Source organism: Ursus arctos, unplaced genomic scaffold (assembly GCF_023065955.2).
Source record: "Ursus arctos isolate Adak ecotype North America unplaced genomic scaffold, UrsArc2.0 scaffold_3, whole genome shotgun sequence".
Taxonomy (NCBI): Eukaryota; Metazoa; Chordata; class Mammalia; order Carnivora; family Ursidae; genus Ursus; species Ursus arctos.
This window is the reverse complement of record NW_026622985.1, coordinates 32315775-32339898: the sequence shown is the minus strand read 5'-3', so window position 1 is coordinate 32339898 and position 24124 is coordinate 32315775. Positions and strand designations below refer to the sequence as shown.

Here is a 24124-nt window from a genome sequence, read left to right as displayed (position 1 = left end):
TTATAATTGCCAGGTATATGTAGGTAAGGGTGTTTCCAGGCAGAAGCTAGTGGTATGATACAAACTATTAAAAAAAAAAAAAACAAGCCTGCTTATGTCTTAAAACCAGTAATATCAGCATAATGCAAAAAACCGAAGATATGCATTTGCACCTCATTGTAAAAATACAGAAGCGTTTAAAAAGTATTACTTGGGAACTTCCAAGAAAATTTTCAAAAGGATATTGAGGTCACTTTAGAATGGATGGAACAAGCATAAGCTTTATTTTTAGTCAATGTAAAGAACTGTTTCATACATAGAGAGTGGGGGGGGGCGCACTCCAAATTAAGGAAGAAGCTTGTTTGCAGCTTGACACATTTTAGCACATTCTTAAATTTTATTTCTATATTTAGGAAAAACTAGCTATAAAGAGGTGACCAAGCTGAGACCGTGACATGCAGATGGCCATAGAATCAGTGCTGCTGAAATGCCATTCTGGATACCCAAGAGAGATACGTTCAATATTCAACAAAATCGAAGGATCGGAAAATTGGAAATCTCTCAGATGTTCTGAGCGAGAGAGAAAATCCTGGGGCAGAGTCAGAGGATTTGGATCTAAGCCTACAGCTATATGAGAAAGAATAAGCAAGGGAATAAAAGTCCGGGCACTAGATTTTTAGCTACAAAATCTAATCCACCTCACAATATATTCTGGTAGAACATTTGTTATGAACTGATCAGAATTCATACTCTATTCTGCACTATCCAATTTGGTAGCCACAAACCACATGTGACTACTTAAATTTAAATTAATTAAAATTAAATGAAATTAAAAAAATGCAGTGCCTCAATAGCACTAACGACATTTTAAGTTAATGAACAGCCACATGTGGCCAGTAGCTACCATACTGGACAGTGCTGCTCTATGCCCTTTCAAGACCTACTGCAGCTTCTAGAAATTTCTAAAATTAAAAAAAAAGAATTGTGAGTTTAGACACTGGGAGGATTTGGTTCTTTATTTTTTAAAAAAGATTTTATTTATTTATTTGAGAAAGAGAGCATGGGGGGGGGGGTCAGAGGGAGAAGCAGCCTCCCTGCTGAGGAGGGACTCCACCCTGGGACTCCAGGATCCTGACCTGAGCCGAAGGCACTCGCTTAACCAACTGAGCCACCCAGGCACCGGTTTGTTTCTTTAGATGAGAAGGAGAGATTAGGTTGAGACTAGCAGTGAAAATAGCTAGGGAGAAGAGGGCTGGCTCAGTGATTATCCTAAAAATGTGCTGGCTGTTAGGAGAAAGAGCCTAAAGTCACGATGGATGGAGGATGTCCCTGTGAAGATCTTTTTCACTTCCTTGGGAGAAAATAAGGAACATCAGAATTCTTTCAGGGGTCACAAACTAAAAGTAAAGATGGGAGGTAGCAGAATTCCGGAACAGAGTAAAGCCTAATTTGACCACCAGATAAAACCACAACTGTTGGTATAATTCAATTCAAATCCTTAACTTCAGTCAAGGATGACAAGAAATGGGAGACAAATGGAAAAATCACATTTGTGTTCACGTTTATAAATAAAATGATGTGTTTCATTCTACTCAGAGGCAAAGGCTTGGAATGTGGTGTAATCCTTAATTAAGTAGCCTGAAAGATAGCGGAGCCAATAAGAACATTTGCCATCTAAGCAGATACCCAAAGCGGCAGACAATCAAAGCATGGGGAATCTCCGATTTCTCTACTGGAGATACCTTACTTGTTTTGTTACGGGGGGGGGGGGGGGGGGGGGGGGGATCAGTTGCTTATCTCACTTTTTTTTTTTTTCCCCAGAACATGCTGCCCTCTACAGGCCACATGGATATACACATATATAAAGATCTGCATGAATAGGGTTAAATTATATCCAAATTAATGGGATCAGTAGCAAAAGTATGATGAAAAAGAGGGGAAGCAGTTAGTTACATCTGTTGTCTGAAAGGCTTCAGGATCAAGCCGAGAAACAATCAACACTTACAAGCCTCTAATAAACCCTAACTCGTCACTTCACATAAATACGAGAAATCATAAATAGTACTGTAGTCCTATCATGGCATTTTCCTGGAAAAGCTTAAAAGTATGTTGACAATCATTTTTCCTTTGTTTCAATTAGGGAGGGGAGGGTGTGGAGGAAAGAGGAAGAAAACTAGGTTGATGTGGTTTGACAGCTTTCACTAACATCTCCAAAGTATATCAGTTTTGATCTAAAACTCAATATATTAAGACTAGGCTCTGAGTTGGAAAATAAAAGCCAATGAATTTAAAGGAATACACACAATTTTATCTCTGCTAAGAGGTTAATCTGTTAAACCTTGGCTACAGGGAAGTGGTCAAAATGTGGCCTAAGAAATGAGAACTACCCTTCATCTTGACCTCAAATCAATTTTTTCCCAATAGTCATGCCATAAAAACATGCACACACTCTCTCTCTCTCTCTCTCTCTCTCTCACACACACACACACACACATGGCTAGTATGTTTATTGGTTTAGTCACTAAAGGATTTAGCTGGACAAACATCACAAAGATGATGACTGATTTAATTGAATTTATGATCAAATGTTTTCCATTGCAGGAAGAGTGGGAAATCACTTATGGGGCAATTTAAATAATTTAAGGGAAGCTCTCTATTTGGCATTATGTTTGTATATCAAGTCTTGAGGAATTAAATACAGCTGAGGCCTAGCAGAGAATTCACATACAGATACACAAGATACACTATGCAACAATGCAACAAGGGCCAGAATATTGATCCCTTTGGGTTGATATTTCTATTCACTTATATTTTGTTGATAGTCTGAGTAAGGACATCCACACACATATACTGTATGAGACTTCAATTGTAAATCACCACTAGATTCTTTAGAGATCCCCAAAATGTCCAAATGACCTAAACATGCTCTTTTCGGTAAGACAAAAGATAATTGATTTGGGGGTTGCATGTGTGTCTGTTTATGGCATTTTAAGGCATCTTTGTTGTTGTTGTTAAAGACATAGTGAACTCTATTGTTAAAGGCACTCCCATGATGAATATAACAAGGTAACATGGGATTTGTGCTTTAGGGTATAGACTTGGCTCAATGTCTGAAAGAAAAAGGCCAAGTTACCTTTGTCCCCATTGATGACAGAGGTAGCAAACTAAGGCCATGCTCCCAGCCTTCATTCATTGTGTTTCTAGGGATAAGTCATTCACCTGCCCCATTTAAAAGCCCCCGGACTTCAAGAATAACTACTTTTGGTCTCAACACCGAAACCCCTGGATCAGTGGACACCCGGGCCTAGCACAGCTGGTTTAGTCTTACACCCCAGTTTATGTATGAAGAGCATGACAGAAAAGGTCTAACAGATGCTTTGAACTTGATATCAGTGTCTATGGGTTTCTTTCAATCTAATTAGGAAAACTGTCTAGTAGATGTGTTTCCAGACTTAGGATAAATCACAGTTTTACATTAATTATGTACAGTGCTATTTGTTAACATATCAGTCTTAGGAAGGAACTGCTGGGAATGAGGCAATCTTATTTCTACATAAGATGTATTTTTCAAAAATGATTTGGTGACCAAGCAGTTCAGTATGTGCTCCTAGAAAGGTAGAAGAAATAGTCCAGAAGATGTCTGGGGACCCTGTATAGCAGTGGGATTCATGTTCAAGGACCGTTGCTTATTGGGAACTGAATGAAACACTCTGCCAAGCAGGGAAGGACAGGGTGGGCTGAAAAACAGGAGGGAGGTAAAGCAAATGCTGGCAAACGGTACCCCATCATTGACACTCATACTTTATTCGATCCTCACAACGGTCCTGCCAAAGGTTTTAAAGACTGAGAAAGTGGGGCTCAGGTTGACCATTGAGCTTCCGGAACATTATGCCATTGAGTAGCTGATCTAGGATTGGAACTTGGCCCCTATGATACCAAATTATGCCAACTTCAGGCATTTTCTTGCCATTTGTGCCAAATGAGTTTTTGCAGCCTTCCTTCTTCATTTCTATTCTTTCTTGGTTCACATCAACAGTACTTTTTGGCTGTGTATTCTTACAAGGTCAATAGGACCACTGTCTACACAGCAGATACTGGATGCACATATCAACATAAATAGTCTATTAACGGCATCTTCACAATGGGTGTAAGTGGTGCTCAGTTTTATAGAAAGTCTCCCCATATGACAAGGGGGACCCTCGTCCAATCCTAATTTTCATGATCATCAACCAAAGAAAAGTGTGGAGTGGGTGATAGTGGGTACAGAAGATGGCGTTGTTAAAACCATCTCTTTCTCCAATGACTTCTTATGTTCATCTTCATTTTGAGGCTGACTGGCCACTAAATTCATAAACATTTTCTTAATGAAAAGAAAATGATAAAAATAAGTTTTTTTTCATATCCAGTTTTTTTTCAGTAAATAAAGAGCAGTAAAAACTGCATTTCTGTTTATGTTGCACTTTCTAAAATGTGGTAATTTTCAATGTTCTGAAGCTGAATAATTAACATATGTACCCACAGGGGTCCACGGGAGGCTTATTTAGAAAAATGGAGCCCTCTCAATAGCATCTCATATGCGGCGAAGAGGAAGCTGAGCCTTTATGATATTTTCTGAGTAGAGTTAGGGTAGATCAAGGGGGCTGGGAACAACAGCAGAGAGGTGAATTCTTGAGGGAGTTCAAAAAGGGGAGAGAGCTGTGTGTCTAACCCCTAGCAGTTCCCAACAGAAAAGAGAGAGCGAGAACACGAGAAGGAGAAAGGAATAGAGGCGCTTGCAATAGGCAGTGCCCCTCAGGAGGGAACAGCATGGCTTCTCGAGGGGAGGGAGCGGGGAAGGGACGTCTGCTTGATGTTCTTTGATACTTTCACTAGTCCCTCTGCAGATTTATTACACTTATTGGGTCCTCCAGAGCTATTATCTCCTCAGTGTTTACAAATAAAAGAGGGGGTGAGGAGCAAAAATATAAAGGAAGCTCTCTGGGCACTTGAGCGTACAATGCCAAGAACTCGAATGCACGGAGTTTCCACAGCATCAGACATCACACTTCTACCACGCTGGCTGGCACTTAGAGTAAGTGAAGAGTTTCCATGTTCCTCTACAGCTGTGCTGCCCAATATGGTAGCTACGTATGGCTATTCACATTTAAATTAACTCTTTAATGAATTAAGTTTAAATAAACTTTAAAATTCAGTTCCTAAGTCACACTTGCCGCGTTATCAGGTGCTCAACAGCCGTTGGGGGCTACAGCTGCTGCATTCGGCAGTGCAGATAGAAAAGATTTTCCTCAGTGAAGAAGGTTCTATTGGGCAGCAGTGATTTGGAGGGGGAAAGAAATCTTAGGTCAAAGTTTTCTCTCAGAGGCTATGAACTTTCTAGAGAACAATTCCTTTTCTTCCTCTATGCGCGGGGGGGGGGGGGTTGGGTGGAAAATTATTTCTTCCTTATACATAATTTTGGGGATAACAGTGGGAACCAGGCAACACGGAACCACCAGAGTCAGAGGCCTGTGCTTGTCACCAGATGGATCAGAGATCAGACGGAGCAGACTGTGTCTGACCAGGCAAGGGCTGGGATGGCCCCCTCTGCTCTGCCTGACCCCATTACTCTTCGCTAAGAAACCCCAGTACCCACTAGGCAGACACCCCCAAGATGTCCACTCCCTAATCCCTGAAGCCTGTGAATGTGTTACTTTTCGTGGCAAAAGGGCCTCTGCAGACATAATTAAGGCTGCAGACCTTAAAATAGATTAACCTGGATTATGCAGGTAAGCCTTCGGAAGCAGAGAACTTTCTCCTACTGGAGGCAGAAGAGATGGGGCAGGAGGGGAAGTGAGAGAGCTATGAGGCAGTGAGAAAGACCCTTTGCACTGATGCTGGTTTGAAGGAGGGGGCAACGTGATGAAGAAACAGGTGGCCTTTGCTGGGTGAGACTCCCCGCTGACAACCGGTAAAGAAAAGGAGGCTCAGCCCACAACCACAGGGGACTGAATTCTGCCCATAGCCTGAATGAGCCTGGAAACAGATTTTCCTCAGAGCCTCCAGATAGTGCCCAGCCCTACCGATACTTGATCTCTGCCTGTGAGACCCAGAGTAAAGAAACCAGCTGGGCCCACCAGGGCTCCAGACCGACAGAACTCTGAGAGGATACTGCTGTGGTGTTTCACACCAATACACTTGTTGTGTATTGTACCACAACAAAAGTGCGTTGATGATGGGGATTTGTCATGGCAGCCACGGAACACAAGCAGCCCGTTTTATATTTTGGAGAGGCAGAAGAACTTCTTCAGTTCACATACACTTCTAGAATCTTTTTTGGGAAACAGTGTGAGAAAGCCTCATTCTCTCTGTCGTACAGAGAATCAGGCAGCCCAGCAGCTGCTGGAAGCTCTGTGCCACTTCAGAAGCATGGCTGGATTTTATTCCTTAATGAGCTGGATGGCAGAAGGAAGGTATTAGCTGCACCATAAGTGTGTACTTTGGGATGAGGAATCCAACACATAATCTGAAAGGATGAAAAACAATGGCTGTTGCCAGCTCCCAAGCCTGGCACGTACTGCCAATTAGTAAGAGAGAAGATGGATATTTTCTGTCTATCAGAAGGGAAACAAAAACCAAAAAAAAAAAAAACAAAACAAAAAAAAACCCTCATGCTCAGTGGATAATGAACAGCACGGGGTTTGCCCTTGGCCATCACCAGGGGTTATTATTAATAGTGAATTCTTTGCTACCACAAAATGTGGACAAGAAATCTGGCAATGGCACAAAATGACAGAGGATAATTTCCTGGGGGGCAATGGGAGCTGTGTGGGACAGGGTACAGATCTCACTAGCAGGGCCTGAGTGGGCGGCCGGTAGGCCTGTCATCTCTAGCACTTAGACTGTCACAAACCGGCCTTTAAACCAATAGTGCATTATCCAGCAGCGGCACAGGGGAGGCCGGAGTTGATGTGTGTGGTCAGCCTGCTGCAAACACTTTCCCCAGGACAGAAGTCAGGTTTCTATTCCATCCCAGCTCTCCTGCTGCTAAAAACATAGACTGGAAATAAATGACATCATTCCCAGAAGAGATCTCCCCAACCAGGGTTGTAGTGAGAATGAAACAAAATCAGATACTGATCCACTTGAATATTAGGGTTTTAAAATTGATATTTCTTTCCTAAGATTCACTTTGGTGGCATACGTTCTGAGTTGTAATTTTCAATATTGATCATTTGACCTCATTGAGCATGTTTTTTTTTTTTTTTTTTAAAGATTTATTTATTTATTTATTCGACAGAGATAGAGACAGCCAGTGAGAGAGGGAACACAAGCAGGGGGAGTGGGAGAGGAAGAAGCAGGCTCATAGCGGAGGAGCCCGATGTGGGGCTCGATCCCAGAACGCTGGGATCACGCCCTGAGCCGAAGGCAGACGCTTAACTGCTGTGCCACCCAGGCGCCCCTGAGCATGTTTTTTTTTAAGCTATAGAATAGAGATGATAGTTTATGTCCTGACTACTTCCCAAGATCGTAAAAAAAAAAAAAAAAAAAAAAAGACATGAGGATGCAATAACATATAGGAAAGTGAATTCTACATTGCAAAAGGCTGCCCAAGTGTTAATTACCACAGCTATCCCATCACAGCTCTGACTATGGGGCAAGGAGGGTACATGAGGCCTCTGAGGAGGTATGTTTCTTCTGTTATCATTATCTACACCACTGCCAGAGGTCTGGGCCTCTGGCAAATTTGCCAACTTTCCCTTAACTAGCTTTCTCTGTGTCCTCCTGGCAGCTGCCCCGACCCATATCTTTGGACAGCCCTTGTTGCTGTCTTCCTTGAGGCTCTCACCAGAGCCTGGACCTCCTCTTTCCCCTTTGAAAAATCCAGTCTGCAATTTTCTGGAAGAACTGCTCTCTGGGAGGTAGCAAGGGGTTTAACAGATCGAGTAAACATCACACCTACATGATGCTTTCAGGACCTGAACTAGTGATTCATTCCTGTGAAAATCAATGTCCCCAGCATGCAACTTTGGGGCCTCCAAACAACACCATGTGTGGGTGGGTGTTCAAGATCAGGACAAAGACCTGCCTGGATCTGACTATCCCAGTGTTGAAAACTCTATTTCCAAGAGTGTTGTAAGGAATTGCACCCCAGGTAGCCTCCCACCAGCTGGGCGGCAGATGACTGCAGCTCCAGCTCATCCTGGAGTGAAGAGAATGGCATTCCAAATTGTCTGCTTTAGAGCTTGTCACCCCAATAAACCCCAGCCTAAAAAAGTGCGTTGATGATGTACAGAATAATTTCTTTGAAAATACTGCGAGAAGAAATCTCCAGGCACTAAATAAATTAAAACTGATACTTTGAAGTAAATAGAATTATAGCAAAAATGATCAACAACGGGAAAAAAAAGTGGAAGTAGAGCAGTAAAGACTCTGGCTCAACTGCGCCTCCTAGTGCCAACAGCCGTTCTTACGTTCCTCTAGCATTGCTAAACTAGCACAGAAAGTCAAAGCCCTAACTTACTGTGCAACATATTATTATTATTTTAGAAAATCTTAGACCAACTTAGAACAACAAGGCAGAGTAGAAAAACGGGACCTCTCGGTTTCTTGAGGAGGCACTAATTTAAATCTTAACGGAACACAACAGATAATGACAACAAGAAAAATATGGAACCAGCAGCATAAATATACAGTGAAATGTGTATTATTCCTTTAAAAATTATATAAAATACATTATGTTTTATGCACATGTACCACAACTATCCAGCAGGTCATCTTTAAAATATGTTTTGAAAGTTAATTATTGAATTTGAGAACGTATTCAAGGAAAGTGCAAGAATGCAAAATTAGAAAACACTTTTAAATCTTCTGAATTAGGATTTGTGATGGCCAGGACATTCAAATATATGCAGGTAAATGCCTTCTTCTCTATTCTTGCATTTCCATTAAAGTAGCTTCATGATAATGTCTCTGTATTTATAATACATTTCAAAGAAGTGACATTTTCCATTACTGGAGAAATTCAGTTGGACTTACCTAACCCGCAGGATTATAAGCTGAACCAGAGCACAGGGATGGAGAAAGCCGGACAAGGTTGGTCTCCACCTATTCAAGTCTGTGGACATGTGCTGTTTTATCAGCCACGAGTTGTGTTTTCCACACACAACTTCTGTGTGACTTTGTGGTTTATCCTTGGTTCTCTTTTTGCTCCTTTCAACCCCCCCAAATTGTTCAGCTGTTAACAAGTTCCAAAACAAGCACATGTGTTCCTGGAATCGTACCCTTAAACATTGCTGGAGAGCATATACTAAGGCTGCTTCTCCAGCCAAAATAATAAAAGATCTTCTAAGTGGCTGAAATTCTTGGTTGATTGCATATACATGCCAATGTCAGACAACCATAAATAGAGAGATTTGGAAGAAAAATAAGGAGACTTTATAACTCCAATGAAATAAAACGGAATGGTTTTGAAGGCGGTCAGAAAACAGTACTTGTATTTATAAAATTAAGATGTGTCTCCCTCTAACCCAAAACCCCCTTTAAGCAGGAAGAGCCCACACAAATCATGCATGTCCAGCATGAGGGAATAAAAGGACTTTCTTTTCTTTATTAATATATATTTATTATTCTCAATCCTATAATTAAGAGTTCTTCATTCTATCATCCTTTTGAGTTTAGATATCTGCTGGATCTTTTGTTATTTTTCTCCCATCACCGCTTTGTTTCCCCAGAATACTAAAAAATCCTTCAAAGGATAAAATTATGCCCATGGTTACTGGTATAAATGAAGTCAGGAGGGAACTGCATTGGTGTTACCTAGGGCAGACTTGGCCCCCAATAAACTGGGTTTCATTTGTTACAGCTGTTCAAAGAGACTTGAGGATTCACTTCTCAAGAAATTCTGACTCTTTTAGGTAGGTTAACACACCAACTAGCCTTAATAGCTGAGTTAATACATATTTTTAAAAGCTATTGCTACTTAATTGGGAACAGTGACTTACTTTTTATTAACCTACCCATCTTATAGTAACCCATCGAAATCAAATTCAAATTAGTCCTTTCAAATTAGCTCACTTCATTTTGAACCTGTTACTGCTGTACAAGAGAATTTACCAACTGCTCTAGTTTTGTAATAGTGCTTGTAGACAAGCAAATTAGTTAGCAGTGATGGAGAAAGCCAGTACTTGCTTAATAGTGTTTAAATGCAGTTCTTCTGAACCTAGACCTCACTCCAAAGTGAGAGATGTTGAAATGTCAATGGCTGCAAAGTTGCAAGTCCATTTGGAGGAAGGATCGATAATATAATTAATGTCTCTGAATTCTCAGTTTTCTCTAAATTTCATTGGGTTCTAACGGGCTAGAGGCTATGGCTTGGCTCTAAGGATTCGGTACATAACACTGGGATGCCAGAAAGCAGTATTTTTCTAATATTTTTAGTGATATTTTATTACTTAGTGATTTCTGAGATAAATCCTTAAGGCAACAAAAAATAAGACTTACGGGAACTTAAAAATAGCATGGTTCTGAACAAGTTATGTTTATAATTAAAAAATCTTACCTCAAGCTCAGCTTTTAACATTTTTCCTAAAATGCTTTAAAAGTAATCTAAGGGTAGAACCCAGTTTATTATATGCTTTCGAATTACTTCTAATTTTTTTTTCAAAAACCACATGTGATGTTATAGATTAAAAGAAAGACATTAACTACAATTCTACCAGTTCATTAAAAAGACTTTACATGAAAATGTAAGATTTCCTTCAGTGTTTTAGACATTGGTTTTGGTAGAAAAACTATAAATCCTATGTTCATAGAAAATGCAAATAATAAATATCCCTTAAGTTAAACATCTTAAAGAGAAAATTGTTCTTACTTTGCAAAAAAATCATATTCTGAAGAATTCTTATTTGCCTTCAAAAGTAAAAGCATATTTACTGACACCTAACATCTTTAAAGAAACATTTGAAAATTGCACACAATGCACATCATTTTTAAAATTTCTAAAACATCAATACCAGAGGATTGCACATCCTGATTTTCATCAGTGGAATTAACTACTCTTGTAACACGATCAATATCTCTCAGAGCAACGTAAGCATCAGGTCTCAGGTGGTCAGAATGAAGTGAAGCAATGCAAAGCTTGGATTCTATTTCAACTTTGCTCTTCTTTTAGAAAGACATGAAATTAACCTCGTTTCCCCAGGGTAGAGTAATGTAAATGAATAGAAGAAGCGCCTTCTCTGCGAGGCGTCCCACTTGTCACTGTGGAATGACTGGATGAGAAAGGCCATTCATCTGGGCACGTGTGCTTGAGAGCTTGTGGCGGCAGGTGGTGCTGAATACAAGCTACAAAAAGGGACGGCTGCAGCGGGCCAGCGATATACGAAGTGGGGTCACATCCATGTAAGAGGACAGTGGAAAAAATATCATTCAGCATCGTTCCATTTTTTGTAGACTATTCTAAGTGGATAAGGTTTGCCATCTATTTTCCTGGGCAATTTGGAGGTCATTCTAGCTCTGCCCCTCTGAAGGAGGGAAATGGCTGTTCTCCATAAATGTTTCATGTAGATTTGCGAGACAGTCCTGTGACTTCAAAGATGGAGTTAGAAATTCAATTGCTTTATAAAGAATCGTTTCATAAGATGGCTACCTTGTTGGACAAAACTTTTCGAGCAATTATGAGAGAATGTGTTTGATCATTTAATTAAGGTAGGAACTGTCTACTGTATATAGTACCTGGTGTATGAAAGCACTTCATTAAAATGTTAGACCGCTGATCAGTCAAGAGGGGGAGGGTGAAGGGTAGAAGAGCGAAAGGAACACACACAGAATGTTCCCAGCAGAGGCCAGGCCTCCCAGAGGAGACTCTAGATATTGAGAATTGATTCTTCAAACGGCAAAATGCAAAGCCTCGTGTTAGACAAAAATAATTTTCCCAGTGCTCTTCTAAGGATGAATTTAATCAAAATAAAGTGCCAAATCTTCCAAATAAACCACCACAGAGTTTAATGTACTCACCCCAGGAGTTCTTCACAATAATCTGTCCACTGGGTCTACTGACATTTTTATTATAAAAAGATTTTTTCTTATTTTTTATTTTAAAAATTGATGGTGTCTAAAATTAAACATGTCATAACAGTAAAAACTGAGGCAATAACACTAAATTCCCCATAGACAAAATTTTGTTATGACAAATTAAGTTGTTTTTTTTTAAATCAAAGCAGTTCCAGTTACCTTCTTCCCAGCATCATACTTGAAATATGATCTCCACAACTAATGAGAGTGACTCAATCACTCTGCTTTCCAACTTTCAATGATTTATTAACAGGTTGGCTTGCAATAAAAGACCACTGAATAACTTGAGAAACCCAGATCTTCAGATTTCATCAAGTTGTGAAACCAATAAATAAAACTATTTCAATGAGATCAGATGAGAGAACAGAAATTAAATAAACAGATCACATCTATTTCAATGATACATGTACTTAGCTTTCCAACAAGGCTCAGGGGAACAATAGATAAACTGGAAAAATTTGAAAGAGCAATTTTATCTAGCTCTGAGTTTGTCACTGGCATTATTTAGATTAGAATCAGTCATTACGTTGTACTTAGATGCTATTTTGCTGTTGCGAAAATACTTCTTGGAATTTAGTTACAGGAAGATTAAGCACAATGAATTTAAGGATTTAGAATTCTGAAGCAATGCCATGTTGCTCTAGGAACCCAAACTCGTATATAACAGCATCGGCTTAGGCTGAATGTGGTGGCTGGCACACAGTTAGGGCTTAACAACTATTTAATGGTTAATGAATGGATGGATGGATACTTGGATGAGCAAATGAAAAATGTCAAGACAAACTTATTTGGAGAGTTTTAATAATTGCGAGAGAGATTGAGAGAGAAAAGGGAGAAGGAGAGAGAGAACAAGCACAAAGTGTATAAAGACTTACTTATTCCATGCTTGCCTAAGGTTTTTAGAGCTGTACAGGGTAAAGCGTTCTGAAATAAAAAAGAAAAATGATAAACAACCTTTGTTTCAAATGTATACATTACAAGTATATTTTTAAAAAATCCCTCAACTTTTAAAAAGATGGTGCTTGACTAGCCATCGTTATGCCAGCCATGGTACACCTTTACCTTTAGATTGGGCAGTTACAGAGAATAAAACAGGAAGATCTTCACATTTTAAATAACGAAGCGTTGTTTTCTTTTGCTACGGTGATTTATTTCATAATCCGGTTTCCCAGTAATTATTTCTTAGAATAACTTAAGTTTTTATTGGGTCGAAAAAAGAAACACAAATTCCAAACCTCCAAGCTGTAAGTATGTTGAAGAACACTGACACATCAGTGAAGGGAGAGCTGCTGCTTTCACTATGAAGAGATCTCTGACCCAATATAATAATGCTGGTTATCCTTTCTTACACTATTTGGTGTTTACATTTTCTTTCTTACATTTATTTGGTTTGGCTCAAAGCCAAACTACCAATGTCTTATAATGTATATTTACATTTTTCATTGAATCTTTATATTTTAAAAATTAAGATGTTTGTCTTACCAAGTTAAATAATAAAGAAGCACAGAACAGATATTAATAATCTCCTCTCCTGCTCCATGTTTTTGACTCCTGAAGATACAGCAGTTGTTAATGGCTTGGCTATGTCTCTTTCCACATATTTCTTTATGTTTATAAATACAAACCCATCCACATATACACATATGGATACTATTTTAATTTTTAAAAATGGATTGTATAATAAGCAGTCTCTAAAACTTTGTAATGTATAGTAAATATGTAGTATATATATACATAGTCCTTCAAAGCAAGAAAACAGATGTAACAATTGTTTTAAAACTGTATAATATTCCATAAAATAGAAGTACCATAGTTATTTGACTATTCTCCTACTGGTGACAGCTGAGGTAGTTTCCAGGCCCTTTTCCCTTAAAAACAATGCTTCAATAAATATCCTTGCAGATCTATCTCTGTACACTATTGCTTTCATTTCTATTGGATAGATTTCTCCATATAGAGCTGCTTGGTAAATGGCATGCACATTTTACATTTTAATAGATGCTGACAGATTACTTTTCATTTTCCAGCAATGAAAAATACTGTCTTTTTATATTATGCATCCCTGGAATCCAAGGATGGTTTATGCAAATCAATAAATGTGATACACCACATTAATAGAATAAAAAACAAAAATCACATGATTATCTCAATAGATGCAGAAAAAGCATCTGACAAAACTCAACATCCATTCATGATAAAAACCCTTAACAAACTGGGTACAGAAGGAATGTACTCAACACAGAAAAGGGTCGAAATGACAAGCCCACAGCTAATATCATGCTCAATTATGAAAGGCAAAAGGCTTTTCCTCCAACATCAGGAAACAAGACAAGGGTGCTCACCCTCAGCATTCCTATTCAACATGCTACTAAAAGTCTAAGCCTGAGAAATCATGAGGAGGAGAAGGAAGAGGAGGAGCAGAAAAAAAGAAAAAGAAATAAAAAGCATCTGAATTGGAAAGGAAGAGGTAAACCTGTCTCTGTTTGCAGATGACATGCTTTTATATACAGAATGTCTTAAAGACTCCACCAAAATACTGTTAGCGCTAATAAACAAATTCAGTACAGTTGCAGAACACATAATCAATATACAAGTCAGCTGTGTTTCTGTATGTTAATACTGAATTATCTGAAAAAGAAATAAAGGAAAAATTCTATTTATAAAGCATCAAAAATAATGAAATGCTTAGGAATAAATTTAACCAAGGAGATAAAAAATCTATACACTGAAAATTATTAAGACACCGATGAAAGAAATTCAAGACACAAATGGAAAGGAATCCTGTGTTCAGGGACTGGGAGAATTAATATGGTAAAATGTTCATACTACCCAACATCACCTATAAATCTAATATAATCCCTACTGAGATTTCAATGGCATTTTTTGTATTTACAGAAATAAGAACAAAACAATCCTAAAACGTATTAAAAAAAAAATCTTAAAATGTGTATGGAACCACAAAGGACCCCGAATAGCCAAAGTAATCTTGAGAAAGAAGAACAAAGCTAGACACATTACACTTCCTGATTTCAAACTATCTTACAAAGCTATAGCAATCAAAACAGTATGGTACTAGCATAAAAACAGACACATAGACTGATAGAAGAAAACTGACAGCCCAGAATTAAACTCATGAATGTATGGTCAACTGATGTTTGACAAGGGAGCCAAAATACTCAATGAAGGAAAGATAATCTCTTCAATAAATGGTACTGGGAAAACTGAATAGTCACAAACAAAATAATGAAACTGGACCCCTATTTTAAACCAGGCACAAAAATGAACTCAAAAGGATTAAAGACTTAAATATAAGACCTGAAAGTATCAATGAAAACAGAGGGAAAAAGCTCCTTGACACTGGTCTTGGCATTGACTTTATGGGTACAACACCCAACGCACAAGGAATAAAAGCAAAAACAAGTGAGACCCACGACAAACTAAAAGCTACTGCACAGCAAAAGAAACCATCAATGAAGTGACAAGGCAACCTACAGAATGGGAGAAAAATATTTGCAAACCACGTATCTAATAAGAGGTTAATACCCAAAATATATAAAGAATTCATATAACTCAATAGCAAAAAATCAAATCAACTAATTAAGAAGTGGTCAGAGGACCCAAACAGACCTTTTCCCGGGGAAGATATTCAACTGGCCAACAAGTACATGAAAAGGTGCTCAACATCACTAATCATCAGATTAAAACCATCAAAACCACACTGAAATGTCACCTCGCACCAGTAAGAATGGCTAGTGTCAAAAAGACAAGATAACAAGTGCTGGCAAGAATGTGGAGAAACGGGAATGTTTATACATTATTGGTGGGAATGTAAATTGGTACAGCCACTATGGAAAACAGTAAGAAAGTTCCTTAAAAAATTAAAAATACAACTACCATATGATCCAACAAATCCGTATCTGGGTATATATCTGAAGGAAATTAAATCATGAACTTGAAGAGATTTTTTTCACCCTTATGTTCACTGCAACATTATTTACAATAGCCAAGATATGGGAACAACCTGTGTCCACTGATGGACGAATGGATGAAAAAATGTGGTGTATATATGCAATGGATAGTATTCAGCCATAAAAAATAAGGAAATCCTGATATTTGCAACAACATGGAAGGACCTGGAGGGCATTATGCTAAATGAAATAAGTCAAAGAAAGATAAATACTGTATGATCTCACTTATATGTGGAATCTAAAAAACCCTGAACTCATAAAAGCAGAGAATAGATTGGTGGTTGCCAGGGGCAGGTGGGGAGGTAGAGAAATGGATGAAAAGCAATCAAAGGATATAAATTTCCAGTTACAAAATGGATAAATTCTGGGGATGTAATATAAAGCATAGTGACTTTAGTTAACAATATTGCATTGTATATTTGAAAGCCGCAAGAGAGTAGATCTTAAAAGTTCTCACCACAACACATAAAAATTTTAACTATGTGAGGTGATGGATCTGTTAACTAAACTTACTGTGATATCATTCTGTAATATACACAAATACAGACATATATAAAATCACTATGTTGTACCCCTCAAACTTCTACAATGTTATATGTCAATTCTATCTCAATAAAGGTGGGGGAAAAAAGTGTTCTAGCAAAATAAAACAAGGAGATATAATGCAGACTAACAAGTATGAGAGGGACACTTTAGATTAAGTGATGAGGAAAAATGAGTGTCAAACAAAACAGTCAATTGACAAAATAAAGTTCCCATTGGAAATCTGGTTGGAGTTTCATTAAAACATCTTCTTATCTGAAAAGAATGATACAAAATCTTTGTACATAACAGTATGGTGTGTCTTTCCGTTCAGAAAGGATTTGTGTGTATGTCCTCCAATAAAATTAAATGGCATCTTTTTTTTTTAATGATTTTTTATTATATTATGTTAGTCACCATACAGTACATCCCCGGTTTCCGATACAAAGTTCGATGATTCATTAGTTGCGTATAACACCCACTGCACCATGCAATACGTGCCCTCCTTACTACCCATCACCGGTCTATCCCATTCCCCCACCCCCTCCCCTCTGAGGCCCTCAGTTTGTTTCTCATAGTCGATCATCCTATTTCTTATGTTCCATAGATGAAAGAAATCATATGATATTTGTCTTTCTCTGCTTGACTTATTTCACTTAGCATTATCTCCTCCAGTGCCGTCCATGTTGCAGCAAATGTTGAGAATTCATTCTTTCTGATAGCTGAGTAATATACCATTGTATATATGGACCACAACTTCTTAATCCAGTCATCTGTTGAAGGGCATCTCGGCTCCTTTCACGATTTAGCTATTGTGGACAATGCTGCTATGAACATTGAGGTGCATATGGCCCTTCTCTTCACTACGTCTGAATCTTTGGGGTAAATACCCAGTAGTGCAATGGCTGGGTCATAGGGTAGCTCAATTTTTAACTTTTTAAGGGACCTCCACACTGTTTTCCAGAGTGGCTGTACCAACTTGTATTCCCACCAACAGTGTAAGAGGGATACCCTTTCTCCACATCCTCTCAAACAATTGTTGTTTCTTGCCTTGTCTATTTTTGCCATTCTAACTGGTGTAAGGTGGTATCTCAGTGTGGTTTTGATTTGAATTTCCCTGATGGCTAATGATTTTGAACATTTTTTCATGTGTCTGTTAGCCATTTGTATGTCTTCATTGGAAGAGTGTCTGTTCATATCTTCTGCCCATTTTTTGATTTGATTATTTGTTTCTCGTGTATTGAGTTTGAGAAGTTCTTTCTAGATCTTGGATACCAGTCTTTTATCTGTAGTGTCATTTGGAAATATCTTCTCCCATTCCGTGGGCTGCCTCTTAGTTTTTTTGACTGTTTCCTTGGCTGTGCAGAAGCTTTTTATCTTGATGAAGTCCCACAAGTTCATTTTTTCTTTTGTTTCTCTTGCCTTTGGAGATGTGTCATGAAAAAGGTTGCTTTGGCCGATGTCGTAGAGGTTGCTGCCTATGTTCTCCTCTAGAATTTTGATGGATTCCTGTCTCACATCGAGGTCTTTTGTCCATTTGGAGTTTATTTTTGTGTATGGTGTGAGAGACTGGTCAAGTTTCATTCTTTTGCATGTAGCTGTCCAATTTTCCCAGCACCATTTATTGAGGAGACTATCTTTTTTCCACTGTATGTTTTTTCCTGCTTTAAAAGATTAGTTGCCCAAAGAGCCGAGGGTCCATTTCTGGGTTCTCTATTCTGTTCCATTGGTCTGTGTGTTTGTTTTTGTGCCAGTACCATGCTGTGTTTGTGATCACCGCTTTGTAGTACAGCTCGAAATCCGGCATTGTGATGCCCCAGCTTTGTTTTTCCTTTTCAACAGTTCCTTGGCGATTCGGGGCCTTTTCTGGTTCCATACAAATTTAAGGACTATTTGTTCCAGGTCTTTGAAAAATGTCCTTGGTATTTTGATCGGGATAGCATTGAAAGTGTAGATTGCTCTGGGTAGCATGGACATTTTAACAATATTAATTCTTCCGATCCATGAGCATGGAATATCTTTCCATCTTTTTATGTCTTCCTCAATGTCTTTCAAGAGTGATTTATAGTTTCTAGAATATAGGTCCTTTACGTCTCTGGTTAAGTTAATTCCAAGGTAATGTATGGTTTTTGGTGCTATTGTAAATGGGATGGATTCCCTAATTTCTCTTTCTTCAGTCTCATTATTTGTGTATAGAAATGCAACTGATTTCTGAGCATTGATTTTGTATCCTGCCACATTACTGAATTGCTCTATAACTTTTAATAGTTTGGGAGTGGATTCTTTTGGGTTTTCCATATAAAGTATCATGTCATCTGCGAAGAGAGACATTTTGACTTCTTCCTGGCCGATTTGGATACCTTTGATCTCTTTTTGTTGTCTGATTGCTGTTGCAAGGACTTCTAGTACTATGTTGAATAATAGTGGCGAGAGTGGGCATCCTTGTCGTGTTCCTGATCTTAAGGGAAAGGCTTCTAGCTTTTCCCCATTGAGAATAATATTTGCTGTAGGCTTTTCATAGATGGCTTTTATGATATTGAGAAATGTACCCTCTATTCCTACACTCTGAAGGGTTTTAATCAGGAAAGGATGCTGTATTTTGTCAAATGCTTTTTCTGCATCAATTGAGAGGATCATATGGTTCCTGAGACTTTTCTTGTTGATATGATGTATCACGCTGATCGATTTGCAAATGTTGAACCACGCTTGCATCCCAGGGATGAATCCCACTTGGTCATGATGGATAATCCTTTTAATGTACTGTTGGATTCTATTAGCCAGGATCTTGTTGAGGATTTTGGCATCCATATTCATTAGGGAAATCGGTCTGTAATTCTCCTTTTTGATGGGGTCTTTGCCTGGTTTGGGGATCAAGGTAATATTGGCCTCATAGAATGAGTTTGGTAGCTTCCCTTCTGTTTCTATTTTTTGAAATAGCTTTAGGAGAATAGGTATTATTTCTTCTTTGAATGTTTGGTAGAATTCCCCAGGAAAACCATCCGGGCCTGGAGTTTTGTTATATGGAAGGTTGTTTATCACTGACTCAATCTCTTCATAATTAATTGGCCTGTTTAAGAAATCAATTTCTTCCTGTTTCAGTCTTGGTAGTTTATAGGTTTCCAGGAAAACCTCCATCTCTTCCAGATTGCTTAATTTATTGGCATATAGCTGTTGATAAAAGTTTCTAATAATCCTTCCAATTTCCTTGGTGTTGGTTGTAACCTCTCCTTTTTCATTCATAATTTTATTGATTTGGGTCCTTTCTCTTTTCTTTTGGATAAGTCTTGCCAGTGGTCTGTCAATTTTATTGATTCTCTCAAAGAACCAGCTTCTAGTCTTGTTGATCTGCTCTACTGTACTTCTGGTTTCTAATTCATTGATTTCTGCTCTCATCTTGGTCAACTGCTTCCTCGTGAGTGGATTAGGCCTGTCCCTCTGTTGCTGTTCCAGCTTCTTGAGGTGAGAATATAAAAACTGCATTTTAGATTTTTCTATTCTTTTGAGTGAGGCTTGGATGGCTATGTATTTCCCCCTTAGGACTGCCTTTGCAGTATCCCATAGGTTTTGGACTGTTGTGTTTTCATTCTCGTTGGTCTCCATAAATTGTTTAATTTGATTTTTTATTTCCTGGTTTATCGAATCATTCCTGAGCAGGATGGTTCCTAGTCTCCAAGTGTTTGAGTTTCTTCCAAATTTTTCCTTGTGGTTGAGTTCCAATTTCAGAGCGTTGTGGTCTGAGAATATGCAGGGGATAATTTCAATCTTTTGGTATCGGTTGAGACCTGTTTTGTGTCCCAGAACATGGTCTATTCTTGAGAATGTTCCATGGGCATTAGAATAGAATGAGTATTCTTTGGTTCTGGGGTGTAGTGTTCTATATATATCTATGAGGTCCAACTCGTCGAGTATGGCATTCAAAGCCTTTGATTCTTTGCTTAGTTTTTGCCAGGGTGTTCTGTCTATTTCTGATAGTGGGGTGTTGAGATCCCCTACTATTAATGTATTTTTATCTATACGTCTCTTTATTCTGGTTAAGAGTTGGCTTGTGTATCTAGCTGCTCCCCTGTTGGGGGCATACATATTTATAATTGTCATCTCCACTTGTTGGATACATCCTTTAAGAATAATATAGTGCCCTTCTGTGTCTCTAACTATAGTCTGTAGTTTAAAATCCAATCTATCTGATATGAGAATTGCTACCCCAGCTTTCTTTTGAGGTCCATTTGCGTGAAAGATGGTACTCCATCCCTTTACTGTCAGTCTGAATGTATCTTTGGATTCAAAATGAGTCTCTTGTAGACAGCAAATGGATGGGTCATTCCTTTTTATCCAATCTGCAACCCTGTGGCGTTTTATGGGAGTATTCAAGCCTAAATGGCGTCTTTTTCATATTGATCTTGATTCTTTTTAAAAATTTAATACTTAAAGGCTTAACTTTGCTTAATATTGGTGGATGTCTTTTTTTCAGTGTTGTCTGCTTTTAATGACAAGCTTTTAAAGGAGAGAATCTAAGTGACTGATATTGCTTTTGTTACGGTATATTTCCTGTGGAAGAATACCATTAGATAAGAATGAAAAGAAATTTAAGAACCTGCTCAACTTCCTATTTCTAAACACAGAGTCTATCCAAATGGAATGACTGGAAACACTGTGCAATGATTCACTGGTTCAACTACTATTTATTGAGCAACTACTGTATGCCAGGTGTCCTTCTCGGGGGCTGAGACTATAAGAAGGGAATCACACAGAAACCCTTCATGTGGGCAGGGAGCTCACATTCCACTGGGGATGTGCAAGGCTAGAGTGAGCCTGAAGGACAGGATGGCTGGAGCAGACAGGCCAGGAGAGAGAAGTGGGGACTAAGATAGAGAAGGGGCACAAGGGAAGAAGACCAGCTCACATGGAGCCCCTGTGGCCTGCAACACACCATCCAGATATTTACTTAAGGACCGCTCTGCCCTCCGTTTCGAGAATACACTATTGGAAGCAAGGATGGAAGCAGGGAGACCAAGAAAAGTTTTTTATAACTGTATAGGAAGGGGATGATGTACATTGGGCTATCGAAACAGAGTGACTGCAATAAGGGGTCAATCAGTCTGCAGCTTGCTAAAAGGCAGAGCAAGGATATGACAGAAAGGTAGGCATTAAGATGATGAACAGAGGATTTGCTGATCTCTAATTTCTAAGTTCCAAAGATTTAGAATCTCATATTCAACTCAACGGTTACCCCAAGAATACATGAATCTTTCCAGGATGAGTCAGAAAGTACTGAAGGTTTTCACGGAGTTTCAGAGTCATCATTCAAGCTGGAATAATTGTTAAAATATTTTAAAACCTGCCAGGCATGGGCTCTGACCAATCAACGCAGAAACTAGTCATTATACTCTAATGACATGCTTTTGCTGAAGATCAGGCCTGATTCCAAACAGCCATTGTTCTAAAGCTACAGGTCAAAGTGCTCACCAACAATCATGTATTAAAAGTCTCCAAGGAACGTTTCATGTCTGAGTTTATTCTCTACTAGACTGCATTATAAAGTCGTAACGTAATTCAGCCTATTGGCGCAGAGCAGAAATTTAAAGGCATATTCTAGGTTTGAGGATTAACTGACAAAGCAAGGAGAAATGGGAAGAACAGTTCTTTTTATAAAGGTCTTTAAAAAAATTATTATTATCTAAAGTCTGGTACTAAAAAAGCAAGATATATTCTAAAAATTAATTATATCAAATGTTCTTATAAAACAAATTTGATCTCCTTAACTTTGTACTCCCCACAAAGCAATTTTAATAATTTGCTATGATTTCAGGAGGAACAAGAATTCCATTACAGATAAAATTAATACAATCTTGCATTTACAAGTAAATTATTATTCTTGGCAATTAATGACTGCACATAAATATTAGTTCTAAGAATTGCCTCTATTTAGAGTTTGACAGGATATGCTAATTGAAATTTTTTTTTCAGAAATACAATATGTCAGATTTAGCTGTGCATAAAAGAGCCCAAATTGAAGCGCACCATATGAAAGTAGAAAAAATAAGGAAGAATGAGGAATGAGTTCTTCCTATGTTTATCTTCCATCACTATTCACATAAACTCTGAATTCTTTTAGCAAATGCTACCTGGGCTCCTGCTGGGGTGCCAGGAGCTGCACTGGACAGGCAGAAATGGGTAAAAGTCCTGGTTATGGTTCAGTGGCACAGAAATGTAAACACAGAATTACAAACACAGGGTGAACAGTGCTGCCGTGTAGATAAGGACACCGTCCCTCGGGAGCCCAGAGGCAGAGCCACTAAGTGCCTCTGTTTCTTTTCCAAATGAAGACAGGATAAACTCAAATACCTGAAGCCACCCCAGTAAAACGCAGGCGCTGCTCTCTTGTATCCAACATCTTTCAGATCTTAACTGCCAAAGTACACAATTTCGAATGGAGGCGTCTCTACCTTTTTTTTTTGCCTTGAACATGCATTACATGTATAACTACATGAAAAAAATATATTTTAAAAACTATTTCCATTACGAATAAAAGTGATGTTCCATTAGAACAAACACAATATAATTAGGCATGGAAGTTTGAAAAACAAAAAGGTGCTGGGATCCTGGGCTCAGCACCAGTAACAGGTATCTTTAGTAAAATATTCAACGGCCTAGGAATAATTTTATCAGATTATTCAAGTTATTTGCACAGGAGTATTTTACACCATTCTGTTTTAGTTACATTTACTCTGTCAGTGACTACTTTAATGTCAGGTTTCCAATTTTGTTTAAACTAGAAGTTTAGAATGTTGTGATGTAAAGCACTGGCTAAACTCCGAGCATAACTGAGGAGTGCAATTAATTTAAACCTGCAGGCTGATTTTCACCTTCTCTTATTGCAGGGACCTTGTGGAGGAAGATCACACGCAGCGGGAGGCCGGGGAGGAGAGCTCGCACACAAGAAATCACTTGCTATGCGACGGGAGCGGGGTGGGAGGCCAGAGAACTGGAAAGGTTTTCCCTCAAACTGCCATGCTTGTGTGTGGTGGGGTCGTTGAAATTCCACAGGAAAACAACTAGAGAACAATGGTATGCATTCGAGAGCCCTAGCTTAAAAGAGGAACAACTGCAATGGCTTGAGGCGCTAGGAAAGCCAACTTTAACCCATAGGAAGAGCAAACCCGAATTGGAACGTACTCATTTGCTTATAGGTAGGAACTGTATGCATCAGGAAAATAATTTCGATTTGTATTCCCTTCATTTCCTTCTCACCAATTTTTTGGTCATGTATCTTACAGGACACTGCTGTGTTTGTAACTTCAATAACAGGAAAACATATGAGGAAATAGTTATATCAACCAACCAATGAAAAACTTCAAGTATGTTCAAAAAAAATAAATAAATAAAAGACTTGAGAGATAAAATCAGGATTTGTAAGCTAACGTTTTTCTTTCTTTTTTGGGGAGGGGTGGCAATAGAGATGAGATCTTACAAAGTCTAAGACTTCAGTATTCCTTTTGTAAACAGATTTAAAATCACCCAATGTAAATAGTATCATGGAACAAGTATTTCATAAGTCAATATAAAAATGGGCATGTCCAAAATGCCACAGGAAATGTTCGATGTAC

General features: G+C 38.5%; 1 protein-coding gene across 6 annotated transcripts in view; it reads right to left on the bottom strand.

Annotated features, from left to right (window-relative positions):
- CDK14 (cyclin dependent kinase 14) overlaps positions 1–24124 on the bottom strand; it is a 701485-nt gene that overhangs the window by 132912 nt on the left and 544449 nt on the right. For all 6 annotated transcript variants that reach the window (XM_044386363.3, XM_044386367.3, XM_044386366.3 and 3 more), the window contains one exon: positions 12906–12954. In XM_044386363.3, coding sequence (XP_044242298.1) covers positions 12906–12954 — 49 coding nt within the window. The remainder of the gene's footprint in view (positions 1–12905; positions 12955–24124) is intronic.